Source organism: Engystomops pustulosus, chromosome 9 (assembly GCF_040894005.1).
Source record: "Engystomops pustulosus chromosome 9, aEngPut4.maternal, whole genome shotgun sequence".
In the NCBI taxonomy this organism is placed as follows: Eukaryota; Metazoa; Chordata; class Amphibia; order Anura; family Leptodactylidae; genus Engystomops; species Engystomops pustulosus.
The window spans coordinates 107612743-107632890 of NC_092419.1; the positions used below are offsets into that span (position 1 = coordinate 107612743).

The 20148-nt window shown below is 46.1% G+C and overlaps 1 protein-coding gene across 2 annotated transcripts in view; it reads right to left on the reverse strand.

The window, feature by feature from the left end:
• Window positions 1-17638: 17638 nt before the first annotated feature.
• LOC140077148 (dual specificity testis-specific protein kinase 1-like) overlaps window positions 17639-20148 on the reverse strand; it is a 35004-nt gene continuing 32494 nt past the window's right edge. For both annotated transcript variants that reach the window (XM_072124060.1, XM_072124059.1), the window contains exons 7-9: window positions 18435-18518; window positions 18252-18338; window positions 17639-17982 (exon numbers count right to left, since the gene is read on the reverse strand). In XM_072124060.1, the coding sequence (XP_071980161.1) occupies window positions 17881-17982; window positions 18252-18338; window positions 18435-18518 (273 nt within the window). In that variant the 3' untranslated portion in view covers window positions 17639-17880. The remainder of the gene's footprint in view (window positions 17983-18251; window positions 18339-18434; window positions 18519-20148) is intronic.

A 20148-nucleotide genomic window follows, 5' to 3' on the forward strand; every position in this document is an offset into this window, starting at 1 on the left:
CTCCACCTCTCCAGGGTCACCTGATGACTGCTCCTCACCAACATCTCACAGCAATGCCTCCACCTCTCCAGGGTCACCTGATGACTGTTCCTCACCACCATCTCACAGCAATGCCTCCACCTCTCCAGGGTCACCTGATGACTGCTCCTCACCACCATCTCACAGCAATGCCTCCACCTCTCCAGGGTCACCCGATGACTGCTCCTCACCACCATCTCACAGCAATTCCTTCACCTCTCCAGGGTCACCTGATGACTGCTCCTTACCACATCTCACAGCAATGCCTCCACCTCTCCAGGGTCACCCGATGACTGCTCCTCACCACATCTCACAGGAATGCCTTCACCTCTCCAGGGTCATCTGATGACTGCTCCTCACCACCATCTCACAGCAATGCCTCCACCTCTCCAGGGTCACTTGACGACTGCTCCTCACCACCATCTCACAGCAATGCCTCCACCTCTCCAGGGTCACCTGATGACTGCTCCTCACCACCACCTCACAGCAATGCCTCCTCCTCTCCAGGATCATAAGTATTCCAAGATTCCATTCCCAAATGGAAGTTTGGTATCTTTAGGTGGTTGGTTGCAGGTGGAATATAGCCGGGAGTTAATACCCCGTGACATATCATCGTTTTATGCGTTCTAAATTTTTAGGGTAAATTGATGGATAGCCCCTCAGTAGTCTTGACCCTGACAGTCAGTGTACCAGTAGAATAGCATTAGGAGGCTGACGTAAAGCAAATATGACTCTTGTAACCCCGGTTGTTGAAGTCCTGACTGCGAGACTTCCCCAAAACTCAACAGAAAGCCATTCTGGATGGAGTTTGCATGAACCACAACTTTTGGAGGGGTCAGTACAAGGGGGATTTTCTGTCTTTCTGGACCCCTGAAGGGCAGCGAGGCTTGGCTATATACAGAACTCCTATAAGCAGTGAATAGAGTGCATCACAAGGTGGTCAAGGGATCCCCATTCCTTGTGTTTGAACCCCCTTATTCAGACATCCACCACAGATGGGAATACCCCATTAACTTCATGGAGTTCAGGTGTTGTGTCTGTATGTTGGGGTGGGAGAATCTTAATGTCTCTGGGGCCCCATGACTGTCCCCCTGACACCAGCGAGTAAGATAAGATGTACAAATAAGAAGCGTTGGGGGAGTAGATCCCAGTGGAAATTCTATAGGAACAATGTATCAGCTGGGAGCACTTCCTAATTGTTTCCTGCCATCTCTATTAATGAGGACCTGGAACTAATGAGAAGAGATCATAAAAAAAAGTCAGAACCTTTCCAACAAGGTGTCTCGGGGCCAATGCATTTATTGGGTTAATCTACTGGGAAATAGCAGCTGCCATCTTGAATACAAGAACTAGACGAGACTCTATTGGGGTTCATGTTCAAATGTTTCGATGTGAAGTAAAGTGATGCTCCAAGGAAACAAAAATGTGTGCAGGACCTGCAGACACAGGGTCACATGACCAGATATTGTACAGGTCCTGAAGCTGGAGGATAAAGCTGCCCTGGCCTCATAGTCCCTAGCTAATGACTATGGACTATGAGATCTGGTGTTGGGTCCATGATCACGTATTTCTGAGTATAATCTCCGATTGTTCGTTTCCTTTGTGTCCTGCAGGACGGGATCATATTATCGCACAGGTGGTGGGGGGGGGGGGGGCTTTGTAGATAATTATATACTAGAAGTGTAAAGTTAATATGAAAGCCGTAATTTTCTGCACGACAGGTTTGGATAACCTTTTACAGGAACATAATCCCGGCTCTTCTAGGTGCTCCCCCGGAGCCACGTTTTGGGTGGCAGCTCACGATAAGAACTTGAAGTTCTAAGAACTTGATTATGAGCCGAGGAAACCAATATGAGTTTATGAGCTTCTAGCTACTAAGGGGGCGCTGGAGAAGGTCTAATCAGGATTCTTCACCTTAAATCCCCAGAGGAGCATGTATGGTCCTCCAGCACTGCGCTACTAGGACCCCATTATATGTGCTCAACCATGAAGAACGGAGAAGTGAGCACAGGAGATGCCAAACTTCAACCAAATTTTGATGTTGGCCACAATTTAAGACATGAAAGAGATTATAGTAAGGACTAAGGGAGGAGCAAGAGGTGGAAAAGAAGACGTCTTTGAAGCACTTTCGTCATAATGGTGAAGTACATCTCTATTTACAGAAGAAATGGTCAGTTTCATTACTTACAGATTTTGAGATGTGTATATGAATGGATTTTGGGTATATTTTTATACTGGAAAATCTCAATAACCCAGGAGCAGAAGGAAAGACAGTAGATTTTGGACTCAAGATCAGTCAAACGCCATGGCCATCAGTCTCCAAGGCAGTGGATGAAGCAATTAGTCTTCCATATGGTTGTCCATCAAGTCCTGTCACCTGATGTGATGGTTGAATTGAGGATCATCCAGGGTTTAAGGAAGATATACAGGGGGACACGAGGATAAGTTGACACGAATGTGACCACAAAGTCAATATAGAAATAACTCTTAAGGAAAAAGGACGTCTCTGATGTGGTGGAATCCCAGGAGGATGGATCCAAGTATGGAGGTCTGATTGGTCCTACACATGCTCTAAAATCTTCTTGTCTTCTGATGATCTGGTTGGTTATGCACCTTGTGTGGTGGATGCATGAGAGCGGCTTTTTATTTCTCCTTTGGAAAGGATTCCATCCAAGGGAAATCTCTGGTGTCGCTTTCACCTCAACATTGAAGCTCCATTAATTTGGTAATAAAAGTCACTTCCAGTGTCAAGAGGTGACAAGAGATTCTCAGATCTAGAATCTACTCCATCTACTAATTCTATATAATAACTCTCACAATACCTCTACATCCACCAGGAACGCAGATGGCCACCTACCTCATGATATCAGCCAAGACACCTTGGGGGTCATTTACTAAGGGCCCGATTCGCGCTTTCCCGACGTGTTACCCGAATATTTCCAATTTGCGCCAATTTTTCCTGAATTGCCCCAGGATTTTGGCGCACACGATCGGATTGTGGCGCATCGGTGCCGACATGCACGCAACGGAAATCGGGGGGCGTGGGCGAACGAAAACCCGACGGATTCTGAAAAACCACTGCATTTTTTTTTTAAAAAAGTGTCGCGGGACATGCACTTACCTTCACCCAGCAATGGATCGTGGACCTCGGCGGACTTCAGCGCAGCAGCGACACCTGGTGGACGTCGGAGGAACTGCCTTAGTGAATCGCCGGAAGATCCGAATCCACCGCAGAGAACGCGCCGCTGGATCGCGAATGGACCGGGTAAGTAAATCTGCCCCATTGTGTGCAAAGGCAGGTGACTTTGTGTCCCACACTTCGTTCCTCTTACCAAGTATATTCCATATATTCCCCATTTTCCCATGGGGCCATATGAGAAATCGGAATGGTTTTAGAGAGCCGGACTAATAACTTACCTCAGTTCTATCCAATATCTATTGTCTCCATCATTACACCCCATTCATAATGTCCCCTTTATAATGCCCCTTTTCTTACCCCCTTTTATGATTTCCCCATTCCTCCTGCCCCTTTTATAATGCCCTCTCTTATAATACTCCTTCCATTATGCCCCCTTTTATTGTGCCCTTCTATTATCCCCCCTTTTATAATGCCCTCCTATACCCCCTCATTACCCCCTTTTATAATGCCCCCGCCAGTATGCACCCTTTATTTTGTCCCCAATTCCAATGCAGGTTTTAATTATGAAAAAAATACACAATACTCACCTTTCCTCTGGGGTCTGTTTTTTTCCGGGGTCTTCTGTCCTAGAATAAGGGTCCCAGTACGCGGAATAGTGAGTATACTACCCCCGCTGTGCCAGGAGCACCACTGCTCTGCCGCCATGCTGGGTACGTATTTTTGAGCATCGATTACCTGCCACGAACGCGGTTGCGGATGTTGCAATTGTGGCGGGGGGTGACTTGAGACGGTCAAAAATACTTAGTGGACCAGATGTTCCCCCGGGGCCACTTCATGCCCGGCCCTGCACTATATATAGTTTATAAATGTTTACTTTTTTGTATTTGTAACTTTTTCAAATAAAATTAGTTTTTTACAGCTCATGTTGAGCGCTGGAATCCCCCCCCCCCCCACCCCAATAAAAAGATATGATAAAATATTTCCAAAAATGTGACGCTTGCCTGACTTTATGAGATCCCGTGTAATCTCTGTGCATCTTTACAATCCCATAACTCTCTGTCCTCTGTATGACCTGAAAATCCACCTGTAGATGAGGACTTCATGTAATTTCTCCATTCATGGGGAGACTCCTCATACTTTCCCTCCCGTTCTGTAATAATAGTTCATAAATCTCGTCTCTTTTCCAGGCGACATTATGGTGACCGGTCACTGGGACCCGAGGTGAATGTCAGAGAATAATTCATCTATAGATGGAAAACCTCCAAGTCCTCGCATTCATGTGACCGAGGGATTAACAATAATAGGGATTTTCTTTTAGTTGGTGGCTCAAGCATAGGGAGCAGCCTGACACAGACAGTGTCCTCGGCTATTACATGTGTGAGGGTCACAGACAGTGTCCCCCGACTATTACATGTGTGAGCATCACAGACAGTGTCCCCCGGCTATTACATGTGTGAGCGTCACAGACAGTGTCCCCAGCTATTACATGTGTGAGAGTCACAGACAGTGTCCCCGCCAATTACATGTGTGAGCGTCACAGACAGTGTCCCCGGCTATAACATGTGTGAGCGTCACAGACAGTGTCCCCGCCTATTACATGTGTGAGCGTCACAGACAGTGTCCCCGGCTATTATATGTGTGAGCGTCACAGACAGTGTCCCCGGCTATAACATGTGTGAGCATCATATACAGTGTCCCCGGCTATAACATGTGTGAGCGTCACAGACAGTGTCCCCGGCTATTACATGTGTGAGCGTCACAGACAGTGTCCCCAGCTATTACATGTGTGAGCGTCACAGACATTGTCCCCGGCTATTACATGTGTGAGCGTCACAGACAGTGTCTCCAGCTATTACATGTGTGAGCGTCACAGACAGTGTCCCCGGCTATAACATGTGTGAGCGTCACAGACAGTGTCCCCGGCTATTACATGTGTGAGGGTCACAGACAGTGTCCCCAGCTATTACATGTGTGAGCGTCACAGACATTGTCCCCGGCTATTACATGTGTGAGCGTCACAGACAGTGTCTCCAGCTATTACATGTGTGAGGGTCACAGAAAGTGTCCCCGGCAATTACATGTGTGAGCGTCACAGACATTGTCCCCGGCTATTACATGTGTAAGCGTCACAGACAGTGTCTCCAGCTATTACATGTGTGAGCGTCACAGACAGAGTCCCCGGCTATAACATGTGTGAGCGTCACAGACAGTGTCCCCGGCTATTACATGTGTGAGCGTCACAGACAGTGTCCCCAGCTATTACATGTGTGAGCGTCACAGACATTGTCCCCGGCTATAACATGTGTGAGCGTCACAGACAGTGTCCCCGCCTATTACATGTGTGAGCGTCACAGACAGTGTCCCCGGCTATTACATGTGTGAGCGTCACAGACAGTGTCCCCGGCTATTACATGTGTGAGCGTCACAGACAGTGTCTCCAGCTATTACATGTGTGAGCGTCACAGACAGTGTCCCCAGCTATTACATGTGTGAGCGTCACAGACATTGTCCCCGGCTATTACATGTGTGAGCGTCACAGACAGTGTCTCCAGCTATTACATGTGTGAGGGTCACAGAAAGTGTCCCCGGCAATTACATGTGTGAGCGTCACAGACATTGTCCCCGGCTATTACATGTGTGAGCGTCACAGACAGTGTCCCCAGCTATTACATGTGTGAGCGTCACAGACATTGTCCCCGGCTATTACATGTGTGAGCGTCACAGACAGTGTCTCCAGCTATTACATGTGTGAGCGTCACAGACAGTGTCCCCAGCTATTACATGTGTGAGCGTCACAGACATTGTCCCCGGCTATTACATGTGTGAGCGTCACAGACATTGTCCCCGGCTATTACATGTGTGAGCGTCACAGACAGTGTCTCCAGCTATTACATGTGTGAGGGTCACAGAAAGTGTCCCCGGCAATTACATGTGTGAGCGTCACAGACATTGTCCCCGGCTATTACATGTGTGAGCGTCACAGACAGTGTCCCCAGCTATTACATGTGTGAGCGTCACAGACATTGTCCCCGGCTATTACATGTGTGAGCGTCACAGAAAGTGTCTCCAGCTGTTACATGTGTGAGGGTCACAGAAAGTGTCCCCGGCAATTACATGTGTGAGCGTCACAGACAGTGTCCCCGGCTATTACATGTGTAAGCGTCACAGACAGTGTCTCCAGCTATTACATGTGTGAGCGTCACAGACAGAGTCCCCGGCTATAACATGTGTGAGCGTCACAGACAGTGTCCCCGCCTATTACATGTGTGAGCGTCACAGACAGTGTCCCCGGCTATTACATGTGTGAGCGTCACAGACAGTGTCCCCGGCTATTACATGTGTGAGCGTCACAGACAGTGTCTCCAGCTATTACATGTGTGAGCGTCACAGACAGTGTCCCCAGCTATTACATGTGTGAGCGTCACAGACATTGTCCCCGGCTATTACATGTGTGAGCGTCACAGACAGTATCTCCAGCTATTACATGTGTGAGGGTCACAGAAAGTGTCCCCAGCAATTACGTGTGAGCGTCACAGACATTGTCCCCGGCTATTACATGTGTAAGCGTCACAGACAGTGTCTCCAGCTATTACATGTGTGAGCGTTACAGACAGAGTCCCCGGCTATAACATGTGTGAGCGTCACAGACAGTGTCCCCAGCTATTACATGTGTGAGCGTCACAGACATTGTCCCCGGCTATTACATGTGTGAGCGTCACAGACAGTGTCCCCGGCTATAACATGTGTGAGCGTCACAGACAGTGTCCCCGCCTATTACATGTGTGAGCGTCACAGACAGTGTCTCCAGCTATTACATGTGTGAGCGTCACAGGCAGTGTCTCCAGCTATTACATGTGTGAGCGTCACAGACATTGTCCCCGGCTATTACATGTGTGAGCGTCACAGACAGTGTCTCCAGCTATTACATGTGTGAGCGTCACAGACAGTGTCCCCGGCTATAACATGTGTGAGCGTCACAGACAGTGTCCCCGCCTATTACATGTGTGAGCGTCACAGACAGTGTCCCCGGCTATAACATGTGTGAGCGTCACAGACAGTGTCCCCGGCTATAACATATGTGAGCGTCACAGACAGTGTCCTCGGCTATTACATGTGTGAGCGTCACAGACATTGTCCCCCGGCTATTACATGTGTGAGCGTCACAGACATTGTCCCCGGCTATTACATGTGTGAGCGTCACAGACAGTGTCCCCGGCTATTACATGTGTGAGCGTCACAGACAGTGTCCCCGGCTATTTCATGTGTGAGCGTCACAGACATTGTCCCCGGCTATTACGTGTGTGAGCGTCACAGACAGTGTCTCCGGCTATTACATGTGTGAGCGTCACAGACAGTGTCCCCGGCTATAACATGTGTGAGCGTCACAGACAGTGTCCCCGGCTATTACATGTGTGAGCGTCACAGACAGTGTCCCCGGCTATTACATGTGTGAGCGTCACAGACATTGTCCCCGGCTATTACATGTGTGAGCGTCACAGACAGTGTCCCCAGCTATTACATGTGTGAGCGTCACAGACATTGTCCCCGGCTATTACATGTGTGAGCGTCACAGACAGTGTCTCCAGCTATTACATGTGTGAGGGTCACAGAAAGTGTCCCCGGCTATTACATGTGTGAGCGTCACAGACATTGTCCCCGGCTATTACATGTGTAAGCGTCACAGACAGTGTCTCCAGCTATTACATGTGTGAGCGTCACAGACAGTGTCCCCAGCTATTATATGTGTGAACGTCACAGACAGTGTCCCCGGCTATTATATGTGTGAGCGTCACAGACAGTGTCTCCAGCTATTACATGAGTGAGCGTCACAGACATTGTCCCCGGCTATTACATGTGTGAGCGTCACAGACATTGTCCCCGGCTATTACATGTGTGAGCGTCACAGACAGTGTCCCCGGCTATTACATGAGTGAGCGTCACAGACAGTGTCCCCTGCTATTACATGTGTGAGCGTCACAGACAGTGTCTCCAGCTATTACATGTGTGAGCGTCACAGACAGTGTCTCCAGCTATTACATGTGTGAGCGTCACAGACAGTGTCCCGGGCTATTAGATGTGTGACCGGGAGCAGTTAGGACACGGAGCGGAGCAGCAGGAGAGTAGCCGGGAGCAGTGAGGACACAGAGCGGAGCGGCAGGAGAGGAGCCGGGAGCAGTGAGGACACAGAGCGGAGCAGCAGGAGAGGAGCCGGGAGCAGTGAGGACACAGAGCGGAGCAGCAGTAGAGGAGCCGGGAGCAGTGAGGACACAGAGCGGAGCAGCAGTAGAGGAGCCGGGAGCAGTGAGGACACAGAGCGGAGCAGCAGTAGAGGAGCCGGGAGCAGTGAGGACACAGAGCAGAGCAGCAGTAGAGGAGCCGGGAGCAGTGAGGACACAGAGCGGAGCAGCAATAGAGAAGCCGGGAGCAGTGAGGACACAGAGCGGAGCAGCAGTAGAGGAGCCGGGAGCAGTGAGGACACAGAGCGGAGCAGCAGTAGAGGAGCCGGGAGCAGTGAGGACACAGAGCAGAGCAGCAGGAGAGGAGCCGGGAGCAGTGAGGACACAGAGCGGAGCAGCAGTAGAGGAGCCGGGAGCAGTGAGGACACAGAGCGGAGCAGCAGTAGAGGAGCCGGGAGCAGTGAGGACACAGAGCAGAGCAGCAGTAGAGGAGCCGGGAGCAGTGAGGACACAGAGCGGAGTGGTAGGAGAGGAGCCGGGAGCAGTGAGGACACAGAGCGGAGCAGCAGTAGAGGATCCGGGAGCAGTGAGGACACAGAGCGGAGCGGCAGGAGAGGAGCCGGGAGCAGTGAGGACACAGAGCGGAGCGGCAGGAGAGGAGCCGGGAGAAGTGAGGTCACAGAGCGGAGCGGCAGGAGAGGAGCCGGGAGCAGTGAGGTCACAGAGCGGAGCAGCAGGAGAGTAGCCGGGAGCAGTGAGGTCACAGAGCGGAGCAGCAGGAGAGGAGCCGGGAGCAGTGAGGTCACAGAGCGGAGCAGCAGGAGAGGACGCGGGAACAGTGAGGACACAGAGCGGAGCGGCAGGAGAGGAGCCGGGATCAGTGAGGACACAGAGCGGAGCGGCAGGAGAGGAGCCGGGAGCAGTGAGGTCACAGAGCGGAGCAGCAGGAGAGGACGCGGGAGCAGTGAGGACATAGAGCGGAGTGGCAGGAGAGGAGCCGGGATCAGTGAGGACACAGAGCGGAGCAGCAGGAGAGGAGCCGGGATCAGTGAGGACACAGAGCGGAGCAGCAGGAGAGGACGCGGGAGCAGTGAGGACACAGAGCAGAGCGGCAGGAGAGGAGCCGGGAGCAGTGAGGACACAGAGCAAAGCGGCAGGAGAGGAGCCGGGAGCAGTGAGGACACAGAGCGGAGCAGCAGGACAGGAGCCGGGATCAGTGAGGACACAGAGCGGAGCAGCAGGACAGGAGCCGGGAGCAGTGAGGACACAGAGCGGAGCAGCAGGAGAGGAGCCGGGAGCAGTGAGGACACAGAGCGGAGCAGCAGGAGAGGAGTCGGGAGCAGTGAGGACACAGAGCGGAGCGGCAGGAGAGGAGCCGGGAGCAGTGAGGACACAGAGCGGAGCAGCAGGAGAGGAGCCGGGAGCAGTGAGGACACAGAGCGGAGCAGCAGGAGAGGAGCCGGGAGCAGTGGGGACGGAGCAGACTCTTGTCTCCCGACTTTGGTCTCCCACAACATTGGACATGGATTGTCTGAGGTATAATCGGTGGGTTTATCGGATTATCACTTTGATAGCTCCTATATCTGATCATTGTAGCCTGGAGATAAAGTTCAGCAACTCCTGTGGGTTTTTTCGTCAACCCATTTTTAGATGTGAAGATCTGGGCCCTGACTGCGCTCGTGTTGTGTTACGGTGCACTGGGTTGGTCATAGGGAAGAGATCAAAATGGAGGCAGATGATTTTGTGTCCGGATCTCGGAGCATCTGATGGATGGTGATACTAATACTGCATTATATATAATCTAAAAATTATTCAACTTCCTGTCCTCTGTATGACCTGAAAATCCACCTGTAGATGAGGACGAGACCTTCATGGCATTTCTCGTGGGGAGACTCCTCATACTTTCCCCGCCTGTTCTGTAATAATAGTTCATAAATCTCTTCTCTTTTCCAGGCGACAATTTGGTGCCCGGTCACTGGGACCCGAGGTGAATGTCAGAGAATAATTCATCTATAGATGGAAAACCTCCAAGTCCTCGCATTCATGTTCTTTTTTTAAAAAAATGTATTTTTATGTAGAAAGAGTAGTGCGATAGCAACTACAGTCACCGGCAGTGCCCCTGGTCGTTCCATGTGGAAGACAGGTCTCCCATCGGGAATTTTGGAGCCCTCCATCTAGTGACATACAAGGACACAGGTAGAGGTGACATCTAGAAAACTACAGGTAATAATTTGTCCCATTTTGTCCAGAGCTTCATAGAAAATTTCTCCCATCTGTGACTAATTGCAGATGAATTCACCACGACATATATTCACCCTCTTGCATCACATCTTCACACTGCGCCCCTAAAAATTCCAGCCAAGTAAAATATAGTGTCCCCTAGATGACAACACGGTGCTCCTAAATAATATATACCCCTCACTATGCAACCAACTATGCATTGCCCACCATATACATAAATTATAATAGGTATAATTGTGTCTCTTGAATAAATCATATCAAACCCCTGGAAAAGAAAATCCTTTATTAATAATCCTCCTAATTAATTAGGAAAGAGTCCACTTCCCTTAATGAGAATCGACCCTTGGAATAATTACATTTTACATAGATCCCTATAATATATATATATATATATATATATATATTTATATATACATCTAGTATTGTATTCTTAACTGTGCGTGACCCCCCCATCCCAAATAATTTGTTTCATAGTAAATAATGTCTTTAAAGTGTCCTGTTACTTATATATATATATACACATATATATATATATATATATATATATATATATATATAAAATATTAATACAGAATATTATATATAATATATATATATATATATATATATATATATATATATATATAAATATATTAATGAATAATTAATTTAATATATATTATAATCCTCCCATTGAAGTATAAGTTATACAGAGCAGCCTGAGTAAGGGATTAATGGGCCTTAGATTTAAAGTAATTTTTGTTTTGTAGCTTTTATTATTAATTAGCTTAATTATTAAAGAGCTTTTATCATATCGACCTTATTGGAAAAAAACTTTGTGAAACGTCACAATTTAAAATGAACTTTGTTTTAAATGATCTTTTTGGTTTTCATTTTGGTAATTGAATTGTTCATCATTCGTTTTGAAGCTGTTAAATGTAACAATTTTCAATGGAAACTTTGTCTCATAAATTCCAAGTCATCTTTAAAAATGTATTCACAATGATTCATGTCTAAATAATAGCCACAAAACAAAGGAAAGTGAAGATAAAATAAAGTTTATGTAAAATGTGTGGAAAGCCGAAACATTTGATTGTATTTCATTTCTTTTTCTACCGTTTTGTTTGATATTATATTTTGATATTTTATTAATATTTTGTATTATTTTCTACAGTTTGATATTTAATATGTCTTATATGTTCATTTGTATTTAAGTTTTTTTAAAATTTACCAAAATTTCAACTCGGATCAAAATATATATTTTTAAAATTTTTTGTGGGTTTATTAATTTCATTTGTATAAAGATTTGGTTTAAGACATTATTTTAAAAAATAGAAATAAAAAAAAGTAATTTATGTATTTTGTTTAATCATTCAGAGTAATTTGATTTTGTAGAACAATATACATGAATATTCTGATTACCTATTGCATAAAAAATAAGAACAGCCACAACAAATAAAGGGGAAATATTCATCTACCAAAAATTTGCACTGTAATTAAATAAATATTTATTTATTTTTTGGGGGGTCACGTCCAAACTCAATTGTGTATAATCTCTTTTGAAAATGAAAGAAGGCAAGAAAAAGGAATTATTGGGCATTTTAATTTTAATTTAATATATTTTAATTTTATCAAAACTGGCGAATTTCTCTCTATATATTTATATATATTTTATAGTTTAGCTTTTTGCTGTTACCAATGATAAGGATTAATTTATTTTTTGTTTAATCATTTTGTTTTTTCTTCATTTTCTTAATAATGCCAAACAGAATTTTTTTAATTACCATTATTACCACTGTTATGGTTTGTGTTTATTGTTATTTTTTTTTTTACTATTTTTTAATGTTTTTCCAAATGGCAAAGCTGCTGCGTTTTTTTGGGGTTTTTTTTTTTTGCATTTCATTTATTTTTTACTTCCTTTTTTTGGAGTTTTTCTAAGGGACTTTATCCTTTGCACTTTATTAAAATCTACTTTAATATATCAAATCAAAGATAATAATTACACAACAAAAAATAATCAATTTACGGCAGTCGGTTTTATATTTGTTTTCTTGAAATATTCTATAAAGTATTAGGATGAAACCGGTGATTAACATCTAAAAATCTTAAAATGTCATGAACGGAATCTCTAGAACTAATAATAGATTGAAAGAAAATGATCTCATCTTTAAATCAGCTTTTTTTATGGTTAAAAAAAATTCTATTAAAATAACACAATAAAATTGCATATTTTTTAGAGATCAAATTTTTTTTTTTTTACTTTAATTTTCCTTATACGAAAAAATGAAGCCTCCATGTAATTTCTGCACCCGTGGCTCAGGGTCCTGCCGTCTCTAAGAATGTTGAACTTCTGAAATGTGCAATGGGAAACTAATATTATTGATTATTAATATTGATTTTGTTCTACTGTTGTTATTTAGGGTTGGAGTTTATTTAATATTAAATTTTATTTTATTTTTTCAGTTGTATTTTTATATATTAATAAAACAAATAAAGAATTTAATCAATTAATTTTTTCCAGTTATTTAATTTTACAGCATCTGAACAACCCTGGGACATGCTGAGAGCTGCTCTGAAGGTGCTCGCACACATCAGGTGAATTGTCCAATGTTGGGACCGATGACCGTCTGGTTTATGGTGATTCTGGACTCTCCCCCAATAGCTGAGGTCATTGAAGGTTTAATTTCGACGTCCGACTCTTTTCTTGTCAGGACTGATAATCCGGTTGCCTGAAAGGATTAAGGAAAAAGGTAATTTGTGGTCCGGGAGCAGCTCCTGATGTAACTATTCCATAGACACCGGCTCTCGGGGTTGGCTATTCTCGGGTTAGGCTCGGGGTTGGCTATTCTCGGGTTAGGCTCGGGGTTGGCTATTGTTGGGGTAGGCTTAGTCTTGCCATTCTTGACACATTTACCAGTGGAAGTGTGAATAACACAGGAGCGCAGGGTCTGGTGTCTATATTTGTTTATGTGTCTTGCAACAGGGTTTATATTTAAGTGTCTATGAGTCTCCTTCTCCCCCTGGCAGCTTCTGGGTGTGAGCTCCATTCCCATCTGAGAGCTTCTAGGGGTGGATTCTGTTCAAAATCAGCCTCCTTTCTTCTCTGGGGGTTGTAGGGGTTGGGCTCTGGACAGAATCTGTCTCCCCTTCTGAAAACTTCTAGGAGTGGGTTCTGGGCAGAATCTGTCTCCTTCCCCCTCTTGGAGCTTCTTGTAGTGGGTGGGTGTAGTCTCCTTCCCTCTCTGGAGGGGTTGTAAGAGTGAGCTCTGGCCATAATTGGTCTCCTTTCCCTCTGGAATATTCTAGGAGTGGGTTCTGGACAGAATTAGTCTCCTTCCCCCTTGGGAGCTTGTAGGAGTTGGCTCCAGAATTAGTCTCCTTTCCCTCCAGGAAGTTCTAGGAGTGGCCTCTGGATTGAATAGGACTTCTACCCCCTCTAGGAGGTTCTGGGAATGGGCTCTGGACAGGGTCTCCATCCCCAAATTTCCTCCTCTTCTTAGGTGAACTGTCATGTAGTGGCAAGCTTCTGCAATAAGAAAATTATCACAATGCAGCGGACTGCCTGTAGGGGGAGTCACAGTGTAAGAATATCATAGGGTGGAGTGAGAGCACACGACCTCTATGGGGCCACATCTACCGATCATTCAGTTTACTATGAAGTTGTGGTCCAGTAGGACACTGAATGACTTCTCCTGCTATTTGTGCCATAACACTTCCCTGTAGCCGCCACTAGGAGGCGCTCCCTGCACAGACATTTTACTGCTTCCATTGAAATCACATTCGCACTGAACTCCCCCTAGTGGCAGCTGCAGGAAGGTGAAACTAACTCATTTTCATCGATATTAATGAGAAAGGTTTGTAAGTACAGAGAACAGGTTGGGGGCGCTAGAGGTGAAGGTTTTGAACTATTTCAGGATAATTAGAAATTTTTCTCATAGGAGCAAATGCAGAAATAAGAAGCGTTCAGGGAAGTAAATCCAAGCGGTAAATCTATAGGAGCGATGTATAGGCTGTGAGCACTGCCCAATTGTATCCTGCATATTCATAATGACCGGACGCTAATGAGAAGAGATCCAGAGAAAACCATCAGAAACTGCCCACAAGATGATGGCGTCCACATAATGATTAACGGGAGAGGTGGGATCCTACAGACTGCAGGCAGTGCCAGGTATTGTGATGTGTTATCAGACCTCACACTGCTGTGCTCTGTGCTCTCTGCAGCCAGTGTTATGTACTGTCCCTGGAGAGATGTGTAATCAGACCTCACACTGCTGTGCTCTGTGCTCTCTGCAGCCGGTGTTATGTATTGTCCCTGGAGAGATGTGTAATCAGACCTCACACTGCTGTGCTCTGTGCTCCCTGCAGCCGGTGTTATGTATTGTCCCTGGAGAGATGTGTTGTCATACCTCACACTGCTGAGCTCTGTGCTCTCTGCAGCCAGTGTTATGTACTGTCCCTGGAGAGATGTGTAATCATACCTCACACTGCTGTGCTCTGTGCTCCCTGCAGCCGGTGTTATGTATTGTCCCTGGAGAGATGTCTCTGCAGCTTCTCCTCTCCTCCCTGCACCGCACACTGCAGCTTCTCCTCTCCTCCCTGCACCGCACACTGCAGCTTCTCCTCTCCTCCCTGCACCGCACACTGCAGCTTCTCCTCTCCTCCCTGCACCGCACACTGCAGCTTCTCCTCTCCTCCCTGCACCACACACTGCAGCTTCTCCTCTCCTCTCCCCTCCCTGCACCACACACTGCAGCTTCTCCTCTCCTCCCTGCACCACACACTGCAGCTTCTCCTCTCCTCCCTGCACCACACACTGCAGCTTCTCCTCTCCTCCCTGCACCGCACACTGCAGCTTCTCCTCTCCTCCCTGCACCGCACACTGCAGCTTCTCCTCTCCTCCCTGCACCGCACACTGCAGCTTCTCCTCTCCTCCCTGCACCGCACACTGCAGCTTCTCCTCTCCTCCCTGCACCGCACACTGCAGCTTCTCCTCTCCTCCCTGCACCGCACACTGCAGCTTCTCCTCTCCTCCCTGCACCGCACACTTCAGCTTTATGTCGAACACGATCGGCGGGGGGCGTGCCGTGTGCAATCCGACTGATTCGGACTGAGCGCTGGATTTAACTTTCAAATTGTGTCACATCCAATGCACTTACAAGCACCAGGAAGAAGAAGGTGAACTCCGGGGACCTGAGCGGGGAAGCGACACATGCAGGATATCGGGTGCACAATCTTAGTGACTCCCCGCACAGCGCATTATACACGGACAATGCACTTACATGCACCAGGAAGAAGAAGGTGAACTCCGGGGACCAGAGCGGGGAAGCGACACATGCAGGATATCGGGCGCAGGATCTTAGAGACTCCCTGCACAGCGCTTTATACACGGACAATGCACTTACATGCACCAGGAAGAAGAAGGTGAACTCCGGGGGACCTGAGCAGGGAAGCGACACATGCAGGATATCGGGTGCAGGATCTTAGTGACTCCCCGCACAGCGCATTATACACGGACAATGCACTTACATGCACCAGGAAGAAGAAGGTGAACTCCGGGGACTTGAGCGGGGAAGTGACACATGCAGGATATCGGGCGCAGGATCTTAGTGACTCCCCGCACAGCGCATTATACACGGACAATGCACTTACATGCACCAGGAAGAAGATGGTGAACTCCGGGGACCTGAGCGGGGAAGCGACACATGCAGGATATCGGGCGCACGATCTTAGTGACTCCCTGCACAGCGCATTATACACGGACAATGCACTTACATGCACCAGGAAGAAGAAGGTGAACTCCGGGGGACCAGAGCGGGGAAGTGACACATGCAGGATATCGGGGGCAGGATCTTAGTGACTCCCCACACAGCGCTTTATACACGGACAATGCACTTACATACACCAGGAAGAAGAAGGTGAACTCCGGGGACCTGAGCGGGGAAGCGACACATGCAGGATATCGGATGCACGATCTTAGTGACTCCCCGCACAGCGCATTATACACGGACAATGGACTTGCATGCACCAGGAAGAAGAAGGTGAACTCCGGGGGACCTGAGCAGGGAAGCGACACATGCAGGATATCGGGTGCACGATCTTAGTGACTCCCAGCACAGCGCATTATACACGGACAATGCACTTACATGCACCAGGAAGAAGAAGGTGAACTCCGGGGACCTGAGCGGGGAAGCAACACATGCAGGATATCGGGCGCACGATCTTAGTGACTCCCAGCACAGCACATTATACACGGACAAGGCACTTACATGCACCAGGAAGAAGAAGGTGAACTCCAGGGACCTGAGCGGGGAAGCGACACATGCAGGATATCAGGCGCACGAGTGAATCGCGGCACAGTGCATTATACACGGACAATGCAAGTTCTGTGAATTCCAGCGGCCGGGTAAGTAAATGAGCCCCATTGTGTGTTTGTGACTTGTCCTCTTTCGGTTTTTTGTGTTGCTGGACATTGAGACGTTATTCGAATTTTTGTTTTGTATTTGATCCTTACTGTTCGAGGAGATGTTTGTACCCGGAGTTTCAGTACCTGCTGCGTCTGTGTCTCCATCAGAATCCAATTCTAACGAAGAAAAAGAGACTTTACTTTGTGTTTACTTGTTTTTTGTTTGTTTTGCTTTTTCCGTTGTCTTCTGAGAATGTTGCAGCTTCGCGTCCGGCCGCGCACGGTATTTGTGGCATAATCCTAAATATCTTGCGCATTTGTGTTTTTTTTGGCATTTGTGATTTGCGTCTCTTAGTTTCGTAGTTTTTCCTGAGGAGTTTTATAGGATTAGACCTAAAGTAGTGGACAAATAGACATCACAGGGGTCTCATGGGCCGCAGCCCCCCAACACCTTCATATAATACATAGAAAACTAAAGGGTTAAACAATAACCGGATGCTGGGGGCAGCGTAAAGTGTCCAGAGGGCGGGGCATAGCAAATCTCCATGGTTCGCCCCTAAGCAATAAGGCACTGACAGGAGAGAGAGAAGGAAGCATAAAGCACTGCGGACAAGAGGGACGTACCAATAATAAAACCAATTCCCCCCTCCTGCAAATGGAACATTCTGAGATTGTGCAAAGTTATTATAACACAAGATTTATTAAATCATTCGTGTCCCCCCCTCCTGTTGATGAATGGAACCTTCCGGCCGCCATTACCAGGTCATGTGACTGCGCCCCCAAGAATTAATTTTTTGTTCCAACGTAGAAAACAGTTCAATAAATATTCTGTATTATTTATATCGACCTGAAGTCCGACTGTACAAATATTTACAGCGCCATCTCCAGAAGCTCCTCCTCCTCACAAAAGCTGCACCCCCACCTCACAGCACCACCTCCAGCTCCGCCCCTGATTCCAGGCTCTCCGCCGCGTCCTCCAGCTCATCCAGGATCTCACAGAATGACGGCCGCTTAAAGGGCTCCAGCTATGAATAAGGCAGAAAAGAAAGGGTTAAAGCTATAGATGTTTTGTTACAGTGTATCAGCTTTTTATAAAAAACTTGGCTGCTTTCTTCCAAAAACAGCTCCTCTCCCGACCACTGGTGGTGCACGGTATTACAACTCAACCCTACTCACCTCTATACAGCTGAGCTGCAATACCAACACTCACCATGGTCAGGGGGGGCGCAGTTTTTGAAAAAGTAGAGACAAACCCTTTAAGTACAACTACTCCCCTAAGTGAGAAGACACCTACCCGGCAGCACCTCGCCGCAACATCCAGAACCTGGGGAGGACAATCCCGCACCAAGGCCTGAAACGCAACCACATCCAAACCAAAGTCCTAGAAAGGGAGGAAGACAAGGAGATGATAGGATTAATAATCCCGCCATATACATACACCAGCGCTATACCGCCCCCTACAGTAGATCAGACATACCCCGGTTCTGGGCAGAATCTCAGGATCAGCAGGAATACGACCAAGGATTTCACAAAGAACAATTCCAAAGGAGAAGACGTCAACCTGGAAAATAATATGTAACGTCATGTACATAGGGGGCAGTATTATAGTAGTTATATTCCTGTACATAGGGGGCAGTATTATAGTAGTTATATTCTTGTACATAGGGGGCAGTATTATAGTAGTTATATTCATGTACATAGGGGGCAGTATTATAGTAGTTATATTCATGTACATAGGGGGCAGTATTATAGTAGTTATATTCCTGTACATAGGGGGCAGTATTATAGTAGTTATATTCATGTACATAGGGGGCAGTATTATAGTAGTTATATTCCTGTACATAGGGGGCAGTATTATAGTAGTTATATTCCTGTACATAGGGGGCAGTATTATAGTAGTTATATTCCTGTACATAGGGGCAGAATTATAGTAGTTATATTCCTGTACATAGGGGGCAGTATTATAGTAGTTATATTCCTGTACATAGGGGGCAGTATTATAGTAGTTATATTCTTGTACATAGGGGGCAGTATTATAGTAGTTATATTCCTGTACATAGGGGGCAGTATTATAGTAGTTATATTCCTGTACATAGGGGGCAGTATTATAGTAGTTATATCCCTGTACATAGGGGGCAGTATTATAGTAGTTATATTCTTGTACATAGGGTCAGTATTATAGTAGTTATATTCTTGTACATAGGGGGAAGTATTATAGTAGTTATATTCCTGTACATAGGGGGCAGTATTATAGTAGTTATATTCTTGTACATAGGGGACAGTATTATAGTAGTTATATTCCTGTACATAGGGGGAGTATTATAGTAGTTATATTCTTGTACATAGGGGGCAGTATTATAGTAGTTATATTCTTGTACATAGGGGGCAGTATTATAGCAGTTATATCACTGTACATAGGGGGCAGTATTATAGTAGTTATATTCCTCTACATAGGGGGCAGTATTATAGTAGTTATATTACTGTACATAGGGGGCAGTATTATAGTAGTTATATTCTTGTACATAGGGGGCAGTATTATAGTAGTTATATTCTTGTACATAGGAGGCAGTATTATAGTAGTTATATTCCTGTACATGGGAGGCAGTATTATAGTAGTTATATTCTTGTACATAGGGGGCAGTATTATAGTAGTTATATTCTTGTACATATGGGGCAGTATTATAGTAGTTATATTCCTGTACATAGGGGGAAGTATTATAGTAGTTATATTCCTGTACATAGGGGGCAGTATTATAGTAGTTATATTCTTGTACATAGGGGGCAGTATTATAGTAGTTATATTCCTGTACATAGGGGGCAGTATTATAGTAGTTATATTCTTGTACATAGGGGGCAGTATTATAGTAGTTATATTCCTGTACATAGGGGGCAGTATTATAGTAGTTATATTCCTGTACATAGGGGGCAGTATTATAGTAGTTATATTCCTGTACATAGGGGGCAGTATTATAGTAGTTATATTCCTGTACATAGGGGGCAGTATTATAGTAGTTATATTCCTGTACATAGGGGGAAGTATTATAGTAGTTATATTCCTGTACATAGGGGGCAGTATTATAGTAGTTATATTCCTGTACATAGGGGGAAGTATTATAGTAGTTATATCCTTGTACATAGGGGGCAGTATTATAGTAGTTATATCCTTGTACATAGGGGGCAGTATTATAGTA